General features: G+C 43.3%; 1 protein-coding gene across 1 annotated transcript in view; it reads left to right on the forward strand.

The window, feature by feature from the left end:
- Window positions 1–21,937, forward strand: part of CPS1 (carbamoyl-phosphate synthase 1) — a 184,790-nt gene that overhangs the window by 150,007 nt on the left and 12,846 nt on the right. The window contains exons 29-34 of the mRNA XM_063116089.1: window positions 638–715; window positions 2,168–2,275; window positions 5,217–5,306; window positions 7,143–7,313; window positions 12,730–12,804; window positions 20,188–20,286. Coding sequence (XP_062972159.1) covers window positions 638–715; window positions 2,168–2,275; window positions 5,217–5,306; window positions 7,143–7,313; window positions 12,730–12,804; window positions 20,188–20,286 — 621 coding nt within the window. The remainder of the gene's footprint in view (window positions 1–637; window positions 716–2,167; window positions 2,276–5,216; window positions 5,307–7,142; window positions 7,314–12,729; window positions 12,805–20,187; window positions 20,287–21,937) is intronic.

Raw genomic sequence — 21,937 nt, forward strand, 5'->3', positions numbered from 1 at the left:
GTAGTGCCAGGAACCTGCCATCTGGAAGTATTCTTAAATACTGCAATCATAGAATCATAGAATAGCAGAGTTGGAACGGGCCTACAAGGCCATCGAGTCCAACCCCCTGCTCTATGCAGGAATCCACCCTAAAGCATCCCTGACAGATGGTTGTCCAGCTGCCTCTTGAAGGCCTCTAGTGTGGGAGAGCCCACAACCTCCCTAGGTAACTGATTCCATTGTCGTACTTCTCTAACAGTCAGGAAGTTTTTCCTGATGTCCAGCTGGAATCTGGCTTCCTTTAACTTGAGCCCGTTATTCCATGTCCTGCACTCTGGGAGGATCGAGAAGAGATCCTGGCCCTCCTCTGTGTGACAACCTTTTAAGTATTTGAAGAGTGCTATCATGTCTCCCTGAACATGAGGAGTGCTATCATGTCTCCTCATGTTCAGCATTATTATGGCTGCTTTCTGTACATTTTCAGATGCCAACTCCACAGTCATGAGGGCTAGGAAGAATTCTGACACAATAAACTTTTTAAAAAATACCCCTTCTTTCCACCCAAGTATTTCCAAAAGTGGAGTTTATAACAGCCACTGAGCACCAAATATATTCACACAGGATGTATACTTTTTTTTCTGTCTCATTCCGGTAACAGGAACATCCTGTTGTATTGACGAAATTCATGGAGGGAGCTCAAGAGGTGGAAATGGATGCAGTTGCAAAGGATGGAAAGGTATGAATGTCTTCGTGGTTCTTCTTCGCAGAATTTATAGAAGGGATTTCACCAGGGCTTGACATATGTTCCATTTTAAGGTTTAGATAGAGGTGCTGTACAGCTGGGCTAAACAAAGGCAGCCTTAAAACAGGTTTTATAAAGATATCTAAACCTTGACAAATCTTCTGGTTTTTTCAAGTATGGCCTTCTTTAAAATAAAGATGTTATCTAGTTTATTTTCATTGTTCTCAGTGAGCAGAGAACAGTTCATTTATCAACTATAGTGTGTAATGTATTTAATAACTGTGACCTTTGCTTATCTGTTCTTCACCTGTGGTATAACCCGACTATAGAATACTTGTCCTAAGAGCTTCAAAGTCCGTTAAATATGATAAACATCCTCCCCTATTTTAATGTATTAATGCACTATTGGAGACTAGTCAGACCATGTCCTCCAGGACAAGGCACCTATCATTGCCAATGTCCATAGTATTTCTTGGATTCTGCTTTGGGTCCATCTGGATCTGACATCCCTCAATCTAATTGGCTCGGAGACTTCCAGCTCCTCGTAGGGTCATCAGTGTGTGATAGGGCCAGGAAGTAATAATAATAAGCATCCATTCATATACCGGTATTGGTGTTTGAAGTGCTTTGTATACATTATCTTTGTATGTTATCTGCCCTTGCATCAACCGTATAAGGTAGATCAATATCCATATTGATGGTACTGGGAGAGCCAATGTAGGATAATGGTTAGAGTGTTGGACTGGGGCCGGATCAACACTATTGCTTTAAAGTGCTTTATAAGAGTTTTATAGTGCTTTAAAGCAGTAAAACTCAGGAGAACAGGGAGCTAATCCCGACTCATCTATGAAGATCACTGGGTGACTTTGGGCCAGTCACTGATTCTCAGCCTATCCTACCTCACAGGGTTGTGGTGAGGATAAACGGGAGAGGGGGACATTTTAGGCTCCTTGGGTTCCTTGAAAGAAAAAAAGGCAGGATATAAATGTAACAAATAAAAATAAATAAATAAATAAATAAATAAAGTTGATGGGGGAATGAGAGTGACTTGCCTCCAGATGTTTTGGCCTACAACTCCCATGACCCCTCATCTTTGGCTATGCTGGTAGAGCTGATAGGAGTTGCAGCCCAACAACATTTGGAGGGCCACACATTGTTCACCCCTGATGCATTGGATTTCAGCTGTAATTATCTAAATTGGAAGAGGACCAAGAAGGGGAGAGAGAAAATATTTGGGAATTATAATGGTTCACAAATAACCTCAAGCATACAGTCTAAACATTGCAGAACTTAACTGTAGAGGACCTGTCTAGTTCTGAGCATGAAGTACTGGCTTATTATTGGCTGACATCCAATTTCCCTACCACAGTTTGCATATTTGGAGCCGCATATCAAAGATTTCAAAGATATTATACCTGGACACTGTTTCCCTGGATTTTTGTGCAGGTTATCTGCCATGCTATTTCTGAGCATGTGGAGGATGCAGGAGTTCACTCTGGAGATGCTACCTTGATGTTCCCTGCACAAACGATTAGCCAAGGAGCCTTGGAAAAGGTCAACTTTTTGTTAAATATGATAGAAGAGAGGGCAGCATGAAACCAAAAAGGCACTCTTAACCCTAATTTAAAAGCTGTTAAGCCTCATAGATGTGTGTGTGTGTGTGTGTGTGTGTGTGTGAGTGAGTGAGTGAGTGAACATGGCCACTAGAGTGGAATTCTGTAATTCCCTCTCTGTTTGTTTTAAAAAGAGATAAATTGCTAGAACTTTGCATGTTACCTGACAAGACACTAGAGAGCCCCAGAGAAAGTTCCATCGGAGAGATATGATTTGTGTCTTCTTGATCCACAAAAAAGTGCTAATTCATAGACCTGTTAGTTCTGGAGGGTGCATAGCTTCCTGGTTTACTGGGGAGTAGGGGCAATGACGCAGACTGGGGAATGTCTAATATGCAAGTGGCGTAAGTCTCATAGTAACTGTGATTGAACACAAGAGCTCATTATTGAGTTGCCTTTTTGACAGTGACGGCACTGAAAAGGTAAGGACATATAAAGAGCTGTGCTGGATCGGATCATATAGGGTGACCATATTTGGGAAACCAAAAAAGAGGACACCTAGTGTGTGTGGGGGGGAAGCAGCTTTCTGAGTCCTGCAGAAAGTACGTTATTCCCCCGCCACCTTAAAGAACCCGATTGGAGTGGAGGAGGGGAAAGGATTTCATTCTGCACCACCACCATCCACTCCAATTGGGGCCTTTTCTATAATGTCCACGAATGACCCACTTTCCCCTTTAAGACCTCAATTGGAGCTCGGGGTGGGAGAATGATGTGCCTCAAGAAAGCATGTCATTCCCTCCTGCCATGCTAATGGCAGCCTTAAAGAGGAAGGTGTATCATTCCAGGACATTACTGAAAATGATAGGAAATCCCCCCTGACACCGTGGAAAGAACAAAACCAGGACAAATCCGGGGAAATCCTGACAGTTGGTCACCCTAGATCATAGGCCTAGCTAGTCCACCATTCTGTTCACACAGTGGCCAACCATCTGTTTGTGGGAAGCCTACAAGCAGGACTTGAGTGCAACAGCACCCTCTCACCCATGTTCTCCAGCAGCTGGTGTACATGGGCATACTGCCTCTGACAATGGAGGTAATATATAGCCATCATGACTAAAAGCTATTGATAACCTTATCCTCCATGTATTCGTCTAATGTTTTTAAAAGCCATCAAAGTTGGGGGGCATCACTACATCTTCCCTCCTCCGATGGCATCCTAGGAACGTTGTTAGCAGAGCTTTCCTGAGTGGTTAAGGGGCTTGTGCCAGCTAAGGTCAATATATGAGAATGTTCAGAGGATGAGATGTCTGCAAGACATTTTGTGGATAAATTGCTTGAGTCACACTGAACTTGATATCACAAACTTCGATGAGGAATTCAGAAAACCATTCATATAGAATCAAACAATTATGGATTACCCTCCCCATGTATGATTGAAACATATAATAATAATAATAATAATAATAATAATAATAATAATAATAATAATAATAATATTAAAGTAAATCAGTTTCAGTTGTTGTTGCCCAAGGACAAAGTACTTGGAGGGGTTAGGTGACTGCCTATATTTCTTGATTAATTGTGTTAATTATGCCTCGTTTCACTGGATGGGACCAGGGCGTTATTAATGCTTTCTTGAGAGGAATTGGTCTGAGACATCTTGAAGTACCATCAGAAGCTCTGATGCCCCTTGCTATCTGAACTGGTACCTGGATTCAGTAATGGGTTGGATGAGGGCCAGTGAACTGAAATTGAATTCTGACAAGATGGCAGTTCTGTGGGTAGATAGTTCTGTCAACCAAGGAGGTGGTTGGGGCAGCACAAGTTCACAGCTTGGGGGAAGCTCCTAGATTCAACCCAAGTAGCCTTTTGCCAGCTGTGATCATGTCCAAACAGAGAGATTCTGCCTACAGCAATCCATTCTCTGGCTATCTCCTGATTGGATTTTTCCAACGCATTAGAATGTGGCTGCCCTTGAAGAAGTTCAGAAGCTTTGGTTAGTATAGAAAACAGCAGCCAGAATGTTGACTGGAGTAGCCCAGTTGTGTGATATTATGCCAATTTTAAAAGAATTTCATTGGCAGCCTGTTTGCTTCTGGACCCAGTCCAAGGTTTTGGTTCTTGAAGATCTCTCTACAAGAGAGAGGGCTTTCTCTGTGATAGTGTCTAGGTTATGGAATGCCCATCCTAAACAGGCACAACTGACACCATCCATGTGATCATTTAGGCAAAAACATCATGAATTATCCAGGCATTTTAATGTATTTTACTGTTTTAATTGAGCAAGTATTAGTTTCTTTTTAAAGTTTTCTTGATTTTTTAGAATTGGTTTTATACTGCACACCTGGATTGAGTAGAAAATAGACTTCCTGATGTTTTGGACTTCAACTCCCAGGAGCCTCTGCCAGCATGGCCAATGGTCAGAAATGCTAGGAGTTGATGTCTACTAGATCTGAAAATCTACTTTCTGCCCATTCCTGCTGTACACAGCCCTGAAATCTGATATGAGGAAGGGTGGTATAAAAATGGATTGAAGAATGGATAGATAGATAACATCCAAAGACTTAGGGCTCATCTACACCAAGCGGGATATCCCACTATGAAAGAGGTATATAAAAAGCAGGAGCCACACCACTGCTTTATAGCGGTATAACACTTTCATAGTGTTATGTCCTGCTTGGTGTAGATGTGTCCATGAGCCCCAACAGTTGTCAGTGCACTTCAGTATCACTATAAAGCAGTTGTGTGGCAATACTGCTTTCATAGTGGAATATCCTGCTTGGTGTAGATGAGCCCTTATAACAAGAAGAGGTCTAGTTTGGTCTTTTAGTGGACCGAGTGGTTTGACTAGAGTTGGGCTTTGCCTTTTCCCTTTTTGGGTGGGGTGAGGGTGGGTCCTTTCCAATTTGATGATTGTTTACATGTTTTATCTGTTCTCACAGGTGAAAATTGCAACCAGAAAGATTGCAGATGCCTTTGCTATTTCTGGACCATTCAATGTTCAGTTTCTCATCAGGGGAAATGATGTCTTGGTGAGACCTTTTTTGAATGTAGAAAGTGGTCAATGATAATAATCAATGGGATATTTTCCTACACATCCTCTTTTTCCTGAAGCACACCTGGCAAAAAATAATAATAATAAGCAAGACTGTTGCTGCCATTTGCTGCACCGCATGGGGCAGTGCTAGGCAAAAAATACCTGCCTTGCTTGCTCCCACCTGGGTCTTTGCACCACTGATGCTCTTTGCCATTCACCACTTCATAAGGCACTCAGTGATACAATTTTGAGAAAAGAGCTCTGTCTGCCCACACAATGTAGTAATTTGAGGATAAAGCAAGCTCTGTAGAATTGCCGTCTGTCAGCAAGTGTGTTAGCTCAGCACCAAGCTTAAATAAGATCAGCACTAAATAAGATTTGTAAGAATGTTATATGCGACTCATCCTATTAGCACAGTACAAGTTTGGCTCTACAAATCATACCCTGCTATTTTGCTATCTTGGGTCATTATGGATAGCTAGGCAGAGCAATAGAAGGAAACGTAAGAGGAGGATGTGCCTTCAAAGCAGTCTTATTGATAGGATAGCATCAGCCCACAAGAAATCTTGTAGCTAACCTTACTCATATCCCTCACCAACTGCACCATCTCGGGGCCAAATGTAGATGCATGGTTGAGGAGCAGCGTCAGGACTGAAAGGGGTGCGAAGGGAGAATTTTGCTCTTTCCCTTCCGCCATGGTCCTAATGACGTCACATACAATTTGCATCAGAAGGGAAAGCTCCTGATGCAAATAGCAGCATTGTGATGAGGGACATTCATCAGGATCACAGTGCTGGGGTAGCTGGGTGCGTTAAACTCTTCCTCTGAAGTCCGGAAAGACAATTCAGCTTCTCTTCTTGCTCCTCACAAACTCAGCCTCTCATACCACAAAGTTAAAGTATTAGGATCACTTGGACAATTCTCCCTGCCTCCCCATAATCATAGGGTCATGGCATCTCCTCCTTCTCCTCTTCTCCTTCTCCTTCTCTTCATCCTCTTCCCCTTCCCCTTCCCCTTCTCCTCCTCCTCCTCCTCCTCCTCCTCTTCTCCTTCTCCTTCTCCTCTTCTCCTCCTCCTTCTCCTCTTCGTCTCCTTCTCCTCCTCCTTCTCCTTCTTCTGCATTGATCGTAATTACGCATGTGTGGCTGCTTTCATTCATATATGTAAAGGAATTAAAGATAGCAGCGCTCATGAGAGCCTGATCTTGTTTGACTTAAAAAGGTGGGTATTCAGAGTGATCACAATGAGGCCAAAGCTATCAGAGAAATTCACCTTAAGTTTTCATGTTTTTCCTCTTTCGTCCACAGTGCCTTTGGGAACTCTGATCCTCTTGCACCTTTATTGCCCCTGGTATTTGGTCAATCAGCTCTTGTTGCTCTTCCATATAGCCCTCTTGTGATTCCTCTGAACTTGGTAATATTTGCTGTGCCTGCAGAAGGATATAATTTGTCCAGACGGATCTGCAGTGTACAGAATCACAATTTTTTTGTCTGTGCCGGAAAACATGATGTTCCAGATGTAGTTAACAATTTGGGTGAACATATTGACTATCTTTAAATGAGCTCGATCTCTGAATGTGTCAAGAATTGCTAGGACCTTTTTCAAAACTGCTGTATGTATCTCCTTTGACCATATGTCATACATCCTATCCATTTACTATGTGTGTATTCAAATATGATCATAGGGGGGTTAATGAGGATTAAGTTCTAGAAATTTCCGGAGTCTTTAGACATGTCAGTGGTTAATGTTACAGTGGAGGCATTTATCTTTCTTCACAACCAATTCAACCAATTCAGAAGATTTAAAGATGCTTGCTCTCTCTTCTCTGTAGGTGATCGAGTGCAACCTGCGAGCTTCACGCTCATTCCCATTTGTGTCCAAGTCTCTTGGTCTGGATTTCATTGATGTCGCCACTAAAGTGATGACTGGGGAACTAATCCACGAGTCCACCCTTCCTGCACTGGCAAACCCCATGATTCCTTCAGATTATGTGGGCATTAAGGTATGTATATTTATTTATTTATTTATTTATTTATTTATATTTATGGGTGCAATTTTATTTATTTATTTATTTATTAAATTTATATACCGCCCCATAGCTGAAGCTCTCTGGGTGGTTTACAAAAGTTAAAAACAGTGAACATTACAGAGTATACAAAATTTAAAACCATCCAAAATATAAAAACAACAGTATAAAACAGCAGTATCCATTTAAACAACAACAGTTCTGGGGTCCATTAAAAACAAAAACAAATTTAGCATTTGTTGTTAAATACTGTTAAATGCCTGGGAGAAGAGAAAAGACTTGACCTGGCACCAAAAAGATAACAATGTTGGCGCCAGGTGAGCCTCATCGGGGAGATCATTCCATAAATGGGGGTCCACCACTGAAAAGGCCCTCTTCCTTGTTGCCATCCTCCGAGCTTCCCTCAGAGTAGGCACTTGGAGGAGGACCTTAGATGTTGAGTGCAGTGTATGGGTAGGTTCATGTCAGGAGAGGCATTCCGTCAGGTATTGTGGTCCCAAGCCATGTAAGGCTTTATAGGTTAAAACCAGCACCTTGAATTGGGCTCGGAAATGTATAGGCAGCCAATGCAAGCGGGCCAGAATCGGTGTTATACGTTCGAACCTTCTGGTTCCAGTTATCAATCTGGCCGCTGCATTTTGCACAAGCTGCAGCTTCCGAACCATCTTCAAAAGCTGCCCCACGTAGAGGGCATTGCAGTAATCTAATTTGGAGGTTACCAGAGCATGGACGACTGAAGCTAGGTTATCCCTGTCCAGATAGGAGTGTAGCTGGGCCACCAAACAGAGTTGGTAGAAGGCACTCCATGCCACCGAGGCCATCTCAGCCTCAAGTGACAGAGATGTTTCTAGGAGAACCCCCAAGCTACGAACCTGCTCCTTCAAGGGGAGTGCAACCCCATCCAGAACCGGTTGAACACCCATCATCCGGCCAGAAGAACCACCCACCAGCAGCATCTCAGTCTTGTGTGGATTGAGTTTCAGTTTATAAGCCCTCATCCAGTCCATTGTCGCAGCCAGGCACTGGTTCAGCACATCCACAGCCTCACCTGATGAAGATGAAAAGGAGAAGTAGAGCTACTGATGACAGCGCACTCCAAAACTCCGGATGACCACACCCAACCGTTTCATGTACATGTTAAACAGCATGGGGGACAAGACTGACCCCTGCAGAACCCCATACTGGAGAATCCACAGGGCCGAGCAATGTTCCCCAAGTACCACCTTCTGGAGCCGACCCGCCAAGTAGGAGCGGAATCACTGGAATGCAGTGCCTCCCACTCCCAGCTCAGCCAGACGTTCCAGAAGGATACCATGGTCGATGGTATCGAAAGCCGCTGAGAAATCAAGGAGAATCAACAGAGTCACACTCCCCCTGTCTTTCTCCCGACATAGGTCATCATACAGGGCGACCAAGGCTGTTTCCGTGCCAAACCAGGCCTGAAACCTGACTGAAATGGATCCAGATAATCAGTCTCATCCAAGTGTGTCTGGAGCTGGCCCACAACATTGAATGCTGATCAGAGAGAAGGAAAATACGCAATTCATTTCTCTTGCCAGTATAAGCTTCTTCTTTTCTTTCCTTTCCAGACGTGTTGCAGAGCACTTAACCAGCTGTGGTTTATAGGCTTGTTAACCTCTTTTTAGCCATTTCTTAATGGAAAGGGAAAAAAGAAGAAGCTTATACTGGCAAGAGAAATAAATTGCGTATTTTCCCTCTCTCTGATCAGCATTCAATGTACAGAAAATTATAGGTTCAAATCAAAAGAGACATCAGAAGCAAACCACTTTTGCATATTGGCAGAGTTTGCACGTTGGGGCAGTGGGCGGGGCTTAACTAATGGCATGTTGCATTAGGCAAACAGGTAACTTGGCTGATTATTTACTTATTTACTTATTGCAGTTCTGTACTAAAGCTCTCTAGGCGGTTCACAAAAAATAAAACCATAAAGTACAACTTAAACATAAAACTTAAACCACAATATAAAACCACAATGTAAAAGTACGACCAGGACAAAATTGAGCAGCAATACAGGGATTTAAAATACAGATTTAAAATAGAAGTACAAAACAACAAAGTTAAAAGATTGGGATGGTAAAATGTTAAAATACTGGGCGTCAGAAATGTTAAAATCTGGCTTCAGAAAAAGTCTAATATAGGTGCCAGGCAAACCTCTCCTAGGAGCTCATTCCACAGCCAGGGTGCCACAGCAGAGAAGGCCCTTCTCCTAGTAGCCACTCACCTCACTTCCTTTGGCAGGGGGTTATGAAAAACAACCTTGGAAGATCTCCTGAAGAAGGCGTTCCTTCAGATAACCTGGCCCCAAGCCATTTAGGGCTTTGAATGTTAATGCTAGCATTTTGAATTGGGCCCGGACCTGGACTGGCAGCCAATGAAGTTGGAAGAGGACTCATGTGATGTGGTCTCGCTGGCCAGTCCCTGTTTGTAGGCGGCTGCCCTGTTTTGGACCAGCTGAAGTTTCCGAACCATTTTCAAAGGTGGCCCCATGTATAACGCATTGCAGTAATCCAGAAGAGAGGTTTTCAGAGCATGGATGACTGTAGCAAGGCTATCTCTGTCCAGATAAGTGCGTAATTGGTATATCAGCCTTAGTAAAATTTCAGCTATGTAGCAGGCCTGCACAACCAAGAAAAATGCACACATGGACTTTGGTCCACCCAAACAAATTCACATTATAGCTGCCTTCTGGTGCCTACAAATACAGGTTGGGTGGGTCATGAAGCCCCTGGCAGGTCACAATGAATGGCTTCTGGGCTATGTTTTACAGTGTGTGCGTGTGTGTGTGCTTGTGTGTGCGTGTGTGTGTGGCGGGGGGAGGTGGCCACATGTTATTTAGGCCTGCTGTAGAGATTAAACATTAAAGTAGCTGTCCTACAAATGTGCATGCTCGTTATCTTGAAAGTGCCACTGCATTTGTTTAGTGTTCAAAATGGATTACAACTTTCCAGGAACATCTGATTTCCCCACCCCATTGAAAATACGGAATTGCCTAGAAAAGGATGAATTCCTGCATTGAGCAGGGGGTTGGATTCCCTCGATGGCCTTATAGGACCCTTCCAACTCTACGATTCTCTATGATTCTATGAATCAGCATTTTTTATGAGCCAAAATATTCAGACCACCTCCTGGTTTTCACAGGCTGAGCCCCTCGGAAGAGAGCTGAAGTCCCCATTGCAAAAGAAGCTCTGTGACATCTCTGTGGTTTTCTTTAGTGATTTGCATGAAAATCACAAGCAGAGTTTATCTCTTTAGGAGTCAACAAAATGCTTTCGAATGCCTATGGCAATAATGTTTATTAAAATGTCAAAAATAATTAAAAGGCTCTCAAGAGGCCCTATGGGATTGACAGAATCTTTTGAGTAATAGGCACATTATTATGAATTAGTTTTACCTTCTCCTCCACATAGAGCAATTTGACTCTTAAGACATAACATATTTCTTACATACTTTACATTAGGGGTATTTTGAACATTATATTCCGGATGAGGATTAAAGAAGCCATAACACTTGGGTGGATTGCGTTCTACTCCGTGCGTCACAAGTTGAGCAAACCTGTTGTTTTTATTTATTTATTTAGCACTTAATACCGCTTGTTATAATAAAATGGCTTACATAATAAAGTGGTTTGCATCCAAAAATATTAATAATCATAGTTAAAAGTACATATATAATACAATCTAATACTAAATAATAATAACAACAACAACAACCATGGTGAGAGATTCCTGCGAATGGGAGCCCTGAAAAGTGGGGGGTGGAGAGCATAGATCTCTCTGAACAGGTTTTGTTGGAGACTCAGGGAAGTGTGGAAGGAAAGCAGAGCACCCACAAGTGTCAGTTCAACACTTAAAACCCTGGAGATCACTTTGCGAAGTGGGTGATCTGGTCCCCTTTTCCCACCCTGTCCCTGTCAACGGCTGTCAAATTAACCTATTTCTCATCTTGTCAATTACCTTCTGTGTTTCTACTACACTTCCTTTTCTTTGACTGCTGAAACATACAAGGGCATTGACAAGGCAAGGCACATATTTGAGAGTGGTAAAGGTACACTCGCACAACCGTGAAAGACCCCTCTCTCCCAAATGGTGAACAAATTTGTACAAATTACTGGGCCCCCCAAAAAGAGAGGTTTGGGCTCATTTGTGCAAATGTCAGGGGTCAATGATTTTCTTCTTCTTTTTAAAGAGGTTTGCAAAGGAGTGACAGCCCTTCCAAAGTGCCATTTGGACATCCCTGGGAGGGCTTGCCACCAGGGCACAGGTGAGATAGCTCAGGAAGCCCAGCAGGTTTTTTTGCTGCTCTTCCCAAGCAGGTGGCAACTCGATTGCCGCAACCCGTGATGGGCTCTCTCTGCTGGCTTTGGATGACACATCAACCCATTGAGGGTTAAATAAGCCCAAGAACAGGCTTATTCATGAAAAACAAGCCACACTGCAGGAAGCACTCCAGGTTCAGATGTCATCACAACCCACCGTGGCTTGTTTAAAACAATAACCCACTACGGGTTGTTGTTTTGTATGAACCCAGTCAAAGTCTAGTGTGGAGCTCTGAGGAGTAGACAGGAGAGGACGTAGTTTGTGATGGGGGAGGGGGAGGGGAAAACAGAAACCAGAGGGATGGGAGGGCAACCAAAACAGACTTCCTTTCCCCACACTCACAAAAACAGAGCAGATGGAGTTTTCCATATAGGAATTTTATCAAATTGCAGAAACATTCGTGATAGCTGGCTGCAGGGGGAGGGGGAATGAGAAGTGATAAGTTTAGTGTTCAGTGCTTAGGATGCTGGCTTATTAGAAGGGCCATGCCCTTAACGGGGCTGTACCTTAGCAATGCTTTGGAGAAGGTAATGTACAGCATTCTTGGGAGCCCTCAGCAAGTGCAGAGAAGCGGGCAGGAAACATGTGCAGATCATGTATGAACGGGGTGTGTGTGCTTGTATATGTGGGGATCAATGGATGTGGTCTGTGGAGTGGAGAGTGTGTGTAAAAAGAGTGAATTGTTGGGTGGTTGTGTGTGAAAGAAATCTGGATGGCCATCATCACCTATACTGCTTCAGGCAGCAAAATCTCTTGGGCCGGCCCTGTCAGGAGGCATTTAAAACATACTGCATTTTCTGCCTCCCGAATCGTATGTAGATGATTGTGAGCCACTACTGAGAGGGCCTGGTTTCAAGACGCTACATGGCCACAGTCCGTTGGTCGTTGAATGGCCAGTAAGTCATTCTAGACAAAAATCAAGAAGTTGATTATTTCTACACATATGTAATTCATAAACCTTTCTTTCTTACTACTTGCAATAGGTTTGGCAGATAGTGGATGTCGCAGATTTAGTGTCTTAATCATTTCTGTATTTATTCTGTTCCTTTTTCCAGGCTCCAATGTTCTCCTGGCCCCGTCTGAGAGACGTTGACCCTATTCTCCGATGTGAAATGGCATCCACTGGGGAGGTAGGAATTTCAGAATTTTTTTTCTCACAGCACCACTGCAGTTTTATTTTTCCCTCCAAGCTGATTTGGGATTGCAGCATAGCCTGCTCAGCTGTCATCCATTCAAGCTGTTGCAGCATTGCAGTTTATTCTTTCTACTGGACAGGCTTCCTCCTGGGCGAACAAGTCCACAAGATGAATCTTATTGGAGGGTGGGCTGCCTTCATAAGACGCTACACTAGTGATCTTATTATTTTCTTCAATTGCTCAGTCCTCAGAAAATCAATCCACTTTTGAGGAGAGAAAGCAAGTAGTCTAGGACTTGTAATTTTTTCCACCTACCTTTCTCATAAAGAAAGCTGAACTGGCTATCCTGCGGAATGTAACTTGTTTGACCACTGGGTGTCCGTCTTCATTTGTGCCTGAGTCCCATCCGTTGGCAATGGTCATTGCAAAAGCATCAACTCTCCATGTATTTTAGCCATCACAGAGAACTGTCAGCTTCTGGTAAATATTTCAGAATGGCAGACAGTACATTTCATGAAATACCTAGCTAGCTCTTGACAGACAAGTATATACAGCTTTCAAAATCCCCATCAATGCAACATCACAGAGACAACATCAGACTTCAGAACGTGAACATTTTGGTCTTTTTAAATGTAGACGTTATATTAGGGTAACACATATCTGGGGTGATACTTTTATGGTTGCTTGGTTACCACTATGATGTAATATGGTACAAGAAATCCAGGTATTCCGCATGGCCACCGAGATATTTTGTCCTTTTGATAGATTCTGGAACTTTACTCCAGTGAATACTGTATATCTTAACACAGGCAGAAATCTAGTTTATGGGTCCAATTTTTTATTTGTCTTAGGGCCTTCCTTCCTTCCTTCCTTCCTATATTTTATTTAAACTACTTCTTGGCCACCTTTAGTGCCAAGCGTGGATTACTTGTGCCAGGGCCAACTTACCTTTTGTGCAACATTAGTAACTTTCTAATGTAGCTTTTGTGAACCGCCCAGAGAGCTTTGGCTGTGGAGAGGTATATAAATGTAATTAAATAAATGAATAATAAATAAATATCTGTACACCAGGACTGCAAGGTGCCTACGGTCAGTCACCGACCAGCTAGGTCCTGCATTTGCATTTTTCAAAATCTCAAGTTCTTTACATTCTGAATATGAAATCCTCTAAATTCTTACAAAAAAGAAACTGAAATTAAATTTTCACATGTCTACACCAACTGAATTCCTAGGTAATGCTATTTCAGCATGGAGAGGACTGTCTTGTTCCTGCCTGCCATGTAGCTGTAAAAGGCAAGGAGACTGTAATAAAAAGAGATGGCAACTCTAATTCAGACCCCCCAAACTCAGTTGAATGGCCAAGGATTCAAAACCAAACTTGTAAGAGCAAAGCACTCAAAACCCTAGCCCTGCATGGCTGAATATGTGTGTTTCAGCTTCTCCCACATCCATTTTTTAATTCTCTCTTTTTTTTCCCATCCCAAATATAGGTAAAACTGTGAGTTTAGGTAAATTCTTATCAAAATCAAACTGAAATGAAATTCTCATCCCTTCTTGCTATCAGCAGCTCCCCTCCTGGCTTCTTAAAGTGGCCATTTTGTGTGGCCACCCAGAAATGCATTCAGCCCATATAAGAATGCTGTGGTAATCTGGAAGGTTTGATGCGTGAACTGGATATTGTCATTCCACTTCTGCAGACAATCCTAACCCTTAAATCAGATTTGATCTGATTCACTCTCTATCAGTGGAAATGCAATGAGGGTCTGGATATGCAAATTCTTGTGCAAGCTAGCCCAAAGTGAGGGGGGAGGATGGGGAGATGGCTGCCTGTAGAAACTTGTGTCAAGCTAGTTGTGCAGTAGTGGCAGCAGCGAAGAATCATTATTGTGTGTGCATTTGGATATGTGTATCCAAATAAGCATCCCATTGAAAGCAATGGAGTAGTTAGACAGCATAGACATCTGGTTGTCCATCTGATTTTCACCCTGCTTCCTACAAGCAGCGGTATCTGAGACCATGGAGTGAAAAGATTAAAAACTCAGCAGAAACAGGTTTTCAACATCCCTAATCCTCATCATTCGTAGACTGTGTAGCTTTCTTTCTTTCTTTCTTTCTTTCTTTCTTTCTTTCTTTCTTTCTTTCTTTCTGCTTCAAAGGCAAATAGGGGAATGGTAGAGGTATATGTGTGCACACAGACTCAGGAGGGGAGAGCATGGGATACAGCTTTCTTCATGGTGCCCACATAGCTAGGACTAGCCCTGGCTTGCATACATGTGGGAATTAAATTTACATGCATGTTAAATCCAATAGGCAGTGATGCATTGTTATAAATACAGGAGAGCATATCCTAAGGGCCTTCCTAGACGAGGGTTTAGCCCGGTGTGAGGCCCCGGTCTCCCTGCTGTGCGTGCAGATGACGCACAGGGGATCCCGGGGTCAGGCCGGGCTAAACCCTCCCTTGACCCAGGATAATAGGATCCACTTGTGAGCCCAGGGCTGCGGAAAGTCTAGCTGGTTCCGCGGCTTTTCCCGGCTGCTCACTTACTCACGAGTAGCTGCGAGAAGCCACGCACTGGGCACAGCGCTGTGCCCATCGGGGTGAGGGCATCACAGGGGGGGGAGTGATGGGGGCCAGGGGGGAAAGAGCCAGCCCAGCAGGAGAGATGGGGGCGAAGAGCGGAGCCAGGGTGGGGAGATCGCAGCTGGGGTGGTGGTGGAGGGGGCATTGGACATGACGAGCGGGCGAGTGGAGGGGCAAGTGGGGGGGCATCAGACATTGGGGGGGAATTGGGGACGGGGGAGTGGGGAACCCCCTTTTTTTTTTAAAAAAAAAAAAGACCTACCTTTTCGTTGGTGCGCTCCTGCACACATGGCCCCTTTAACTTTTTTTAAAAAATGGAGGACGCAACGGGGCTTTCCTTACCCCATCGCATCTGACGTCTGGATAGGCGTGACGGCCCATGCTAATTGTAGCACAAGCTCACCGTGCCTGAAGGCCAGATTCAAAGGTAGGTCTAGCAAGGCCCTAAATGAGGGGTCTCTATACAAACCATTGTGATCATAAACACATGTATGCAAAAACACCTCAACTTAATCTGTGATGTGTGCGGTCTGATCCTGTGACTGTATAATCAGGAGTAAGTCTTGCTGAATTCAATGGGATTTACTCTCCAAAGATGTGCAAGGATTGCAATATAAATATGATAAATATGACAGAGTAATTATGTTCTGCTTTTACATATAAAGTTCACTTATTAAATGATACATTCGATCAGTAGCGTTACAGATATTACTGGGATACCATTGCTTCTGTTTCTTTCAATATTTATTATTATTATTATTATTATTATTATTATTATTATTATTATTATTATTAGTCTGCTCCTCAAATTGTATTCAAATTCACAACTGCTGCAAATTTTGCTTTCAGGCTAGTTAATGGAGAGAGAGAAAGGGCGATTGTCCTTCTAACTTTCTGCAGGGAGTTGACTTCACGAGCAACAACAAAAAAAAAGGAGCAGTAGTTTAGCCAGGGGGTAAGGATTAGTTTTCTGAGTGTTAGATGGAAAGAAAGAATATTTTAGTCGTAAAGGAGAGATTATTAACTTTTATGAGTTAGAAAGATCCATATTCACAATTGCCATAAAACAGGAGAGTTGTGAAGGTCTTTCTTACTACCGGTGAATAGAGGATAATAATTCTCCACTGGTAAAACAGTCACTTGTTCTACAAATGCCTTTTAAATGCACACAGAACCTCTTGTGGATGTGTCAGTATATAGCGAAAATGTGGAATGAATTTTGATTTAAATAGGAATTTCAAGCCATTGATATGATTGCCAATAAAAGCACATGATGTTTCCCTTCCATACCTCAGTACCATATGAATAATTTGGATCCTTCCTATTTAGAACGATGTGTGGAAGGCAATTCAATTGTGGGAGCCAATTATATTCAGGCTCAGGATATTGTTGCATTCATGTTGATCTGTGCTGTGAAACGTCCCACGCTTTGACGTTTTCCATAGTCTGCTCGCTGATGGTGAGTGCTGAGGGAGATGCTCCTTAATGGCCCCCGGGCCATTAGACTCCTTTTTCTTTAAAACCCATTTTGGTTGTGAAGTCGCACCCAAGTCTTGGTGGAGCCTGGGAGAGAGAACGTGTACGTGCGCATGTGTTTATGCAAGAGAACAGCTAAAAAGCAATTTGATCCTGGAGGTGGCAAGTGCTGTTGCTAAAACAACGCCTATAGAAAAGCCCTTGTTTGGATTAGAATTCCAGGGTCCTGGTGTTAGTGAGAGCTGTGTGCTTGGTTTTGTACCCCTTACTACTGGTTTATGTGGTGTATTTGTAAAGAAAACACATTGGGCAGTATCCCAACACACTGAACTGTTGTTCGAGCAGCCCACCCACTGATTCCGTTGCACAAGGGGGACCCACTACTTGGATGGCAGAGATTTAGGGTGCCCTGAAATGAGTTGAAACTCTTGTTTCTGGATTGGGACAAATTGGCAGTGCTTCCTTATTTCTGCTCATTTCCAGAAACGCGGGTACGGCTCGTGTTGCCGTTCCTACGGATACTGATAATAGTAATCTTGGTGCCTTCTGTGTCTCCAATCCTCGTAATAATACGGAGGATACTAGGGAGGTTGCCAATCAGCGTAATAGTCCCACATTCTTGGAGGGAACAGATGTCGCTCGTCATAGGTCTTATATTGAGGACCTGAATGAGCTAAAGCCGGTGAACGACCCCGGTCGCATCTGTAAGGAGGCGTATGTCAGTATCGATAGCCTTCAGTATCGACCAGTGGTTGCTGGTGAGGCGTGTGTCGGTATCGATAGCCTTCGGTATCGACCGGCGTTTGCTGGGGCACTTGTCGGTACCGACGTCCGTCGGTATCCATGGGCTGTAGTTCCTCTCGGTACCGAGGGGAACTAGGACCCCGATCAGGTACGGTATTATCCAGGGAGGAAACTCTAATTTCCCCTTCCGAAATCGATGCTCTTACGCTGGGATCATCTGTCGGTACCGTGATGATCAGCAGCAGAGAAAGTATCGGTGAGCTGATACCGTGCCCTGCCTGGGGCGGAGAATTCGATACCGGCGGTGCGGATGGTGTTGCCCATCTCGGTATCGAAAATGGTCTCGGTAGCGATAGCCTCGGTATCGGGCTTATCGGTTCCGGAGGAGACCTTTGCAATGAAAGGCTCGACATCGGGCTCCTGTGCCCTGTCGGATGCCTCGGTACCGAAGTGCTTGGTACCGGGCTCCTCAGTACCGACGAAGTCGGTTTCAACGGTTTTTTTCTTCCCATTTTTCGTCTTAAGTTTGCTTTTTTCTTTCTGGGGTTGTCAGCCCCAGAATGCTCTCTCACTCTCTTAGAAATCTTCTTTGCCGCCTTTGTTGATGCGGACTGAGAGGAGGAAGGGGGAACCGATAAGGCTTCACTGCGCGCGGGAGGAGGTTGGGGCATAGACTCCATTATAATAGGAGATTTGGAGCGTCGAGATCCTCTCGGTACCTCCACTGCCTCCAACGCCTTTTTTCAGAACAACGCCCGAAGGCGGTCTGATCGGTTTTTTCTCGCTTGCCTTGAGAATTTTAGACAAAACACACAAGATTCCACAATGTGTGTCCCCCAAGCAAAGCAAACAAAGGGAATATCCGTCGGTTAGCGTGATCTTCAGCCCGCAAACGGGGCACATTAGTCCCAGAGGCACTAATTTTCTTTCTTTCTTTATTTATTTATTACATTTTTATACCACCCAATAGCCGAAGCTCTCTGGGCGGTTCACAAAAATTAAAACCATAATGAAACTACCAACAGGTTAAAAACACAAATACAAAATACAATATCAAAAGCACAACCAGGATAAAACCACGCAGCAAAATTGATATAAGATTAAAATACAGAGTTAGAACAGTAAAATTTAAATGTAAGTTAAAATTAAGTGTTAAACTACTGAGAGAATAAAAAGGTCTTCAGCTGGCGCCGAAAAGAGTACAGTGCAGGCGCCAGGTGGACCTCTCTGGGGAGCTCATTCTGCAGCTGAGGTGCCACAGCGGAGAAAGCCCTCCTCCTCCTAAACCTTCATTGCGCATATGGTGGGTCTTGCTTGAGGAACAGAATTGGCGGGGGTGCAGCATCCCATTGGATATTGCCCATTGATACAAAGAAAACCCCTTGCCTATCTTCCAAAGCAACAGACCTATAAATGCCACTTAGGATTTCTTGTTATTCCAGGAAGGGCAAACATGAAACAGATAGCTTGGAGAGCTCTCAACAAAGTATATGTAATTCTTACACATTATTATACCATGAAGGTCTTTAATAGTGCAGTCCCATATGTGTCGACTCAGAAGTAGTTCCACCAAGTTCAAGGGGGCTTCCCCCAAGGAAACGATATAGGATTGCTACCCAAGGCATTAATGTCTGGTTTAAAAGAGCATGCCTTCCCCTTAATCCCTCCTTGATAAAGACCTATATCACCGCAGCTTTCGAAGGGAAGACTTCGTTTTGTCAGGTAGTTAGCAAAAGACACAGAAGCTGACATTGGGCTAAGAATGGGCCGTCCTCTCCCTCCTTATCTATTCTATATTTTTCCTTTACTGGGATCTGTATCATGGCCTCAGTTCTGAGCACTAGTTCTATACTACCATAGGCCTTAGCTAGACCTAAGGTTTATCCCGGGATCATCCCTGCCTGCTCTCGGGATATCCTATGTGTCATTTACATGAACAGGGATGACCCCAGGACGATCCCGGGATAAACCTTAGGTCTAGCTAAGGCCTTAGTCTCACATACTAAATCACACGAAAAACGATAGCTTATTAGCTGATTTCCAGGTTTTTCTGCAGTCAACAATACTCCAAATGGTCTCTCAAATCCTCAGGAAATGCCTAGACCCTCATGCTAAGCTAAGCAACTGTGAATTCCCATTGCAAGTGGTAGCATTCCTTTATGGGCCCAGAGAAGCGTTCATAACCCTTGCTGTTATTTAAGCATTAAGTATTATGAACATTCCGTAGAACACATGCATACTGTGTGTGAACTAGAAACTATGTTTGGCATTCACATAATTCATAGCAGGATCCATTTATGTTGCTCCATGGTGTGCTATTTGAGAGTAAAGCATTGCTTATTCCTTCATTATTGCTTAATTAAAATATAACATTTGTCTGTGCTGATCTGCCATTTCCCTGCTGGCTCCAAACAAGAGCAACAGAGAGACGATGTTTGGATTCCATAAAGAAGAACACGTCTTCCCTTTTCTTCAAATGTGTACTCATTTTTGCTTCAGATGCTTGTTTAAATAGTCAAGTGTTCATGTTTTTACTCTCTTCTTTGTTCCTCTCCTCTATTTTTTCCACGGTTTAGGTGGCCTGCTTTGGGGAAAACATCCATTCCGCTTTCCTGAAGGCAATGCTGTCTACAGGATTTAAGTTGCCACAGAAGGGAATTTTGCTTGGAATCCAGGTGAGCTACAGGAGCTTTGATAGTGGAGCAAAGACACACCAGGCAGTGTTGTAGCAGAGTTGGATGGATCTGGTCCATGTCAGTTTTACATGTATTCATCCATTAGTTCATTCTATCACGTTTCTGCATCAATCTGTACATTCTTTTTAAACTACACAAAAATTAACGTTATTTTTGAGTGCATTTTTCATGGAGTACACAGTTTGCCCTAAATAAGCATTTTTGTGTGCAGATTTATCCTAAAATATGCATATTATTTGCATTTTGGTAAGTTTTCTGAACCAAGAACTGTATCACAAAATTCAGAGAAGTGTGGAAATCGAGGGATAAAGGTATTCCTATCTGCATATTAGTCCACAAAGTGTGAATCAGGTTAGTTCGCTTAAAATTGTGGACCAATCAGAATTGTCGAGCATCCCTATATGGTAGATCCCCAAGTGGCTCTTACTGGAAAGGACCCATAGCTCAGTGAATACTAGAACAATGCTTTGAGTGTGTAAGATTCAGGGTTCCTTATGTGTAGGTAAAGGATAACATTCCAGAATATGCCCTCTACTTATTTGGAGGGTAAGTATCATCAAATCCTCACAAATCAATGTTTTTTGTGATCCAAGAACAATATAGGATATGTAGAAATTCCAGGGAAGGTTTCTTGAAATATCTGTTCAACCTATTGGATTACTTTCTCGATACTGTTAAACTTTGTCTGGTGCGGAGAGATGATAAAGAGTTCCATAGGTAAATAATACCAGAAAGCAAGGATGAGATGTTTTTCTGCCTGAGATCTCAGAGAGCTGCAACTAGTTAGAGTACATGTACTGGGCCACTAGATGGGTGAATTGTTTGACACAATATAAGGTGGTTACATACAGTATGTTCGTCTTTACCCAGTTTTTGTGTTTGTGGTAGGTTGTAATGGAAATGTCCTGTAAGTTCAGGCAAATCTAAGCCCTTCTAGCATCAGGAGTCTGTGTAGTCTGGAGATATGCAAAAGATTCCAAAGGTTTCTGCCCCTGATCATGAAACATAATACTTCCCCACCCTTTACCCAACTCTTGTCCATGATAATGGCATTTCCATCCAATATAAAGAAAACCTTGATGCATTTGGATTTCTAAACCAAGCATGAGAATATATGCATTTTAGGACAATAAAGGTAGCTTGCCCCCTCCCTGCCTCCCCCCACCTTTCCCCCTCTTCCTGCAATGCTTCTTCTCTGCCTCGGGGTAATTACAAGCTGCAGGAGACACAGAAGTGTGATACGTTCATAAATCTCCTCAAGGCCTGCGTGTCTGTTTCCCAAATGATCAGTCACTACATCTGAGATTGGAAAATGCTCGGGGTCTCATAAAAACAATTGATGGCCTTTTACAATCCCCCCGCTGTGCTTGTAATAAGCTTACACCCTGCATAAAGTCAATAAGAAAATAATTAAAAACAATACCAACTTCCCATTCTGTGAGTGATTATTATAGACACTGAGAACAGGATATGGGAATTGGGCCCACACATTTCAGCAACAGGAAGCCAGCCTTGGTGAAGTGCAGAAGCAAACCCCAAAGAGGGAAAATGCCCCCTCAAGGATGCCTAGAACAGAGATGGGCCGAAAGTAGATCTTCAGATGTTGTGGACTTCAACTCCCAGCATTCCT

Source organism: Elgaria multicarinata, chromosome 2 (assembly GCF_023053635.1).
Source record: "Elgaria multicarinata webbii isolate HBS135686 ecotype San Diego chromosome 2, rElgMul1.1.pri, whole genome shotgun sequence".
In the NCBI taxonomy this organism is placed as follows: domain Eukaryota; kingdom Metazoa; phylum Chordata; class Lepidosauria; order Squamata; family Anguidae; genus Elgaria; species Elgaria multicarinata.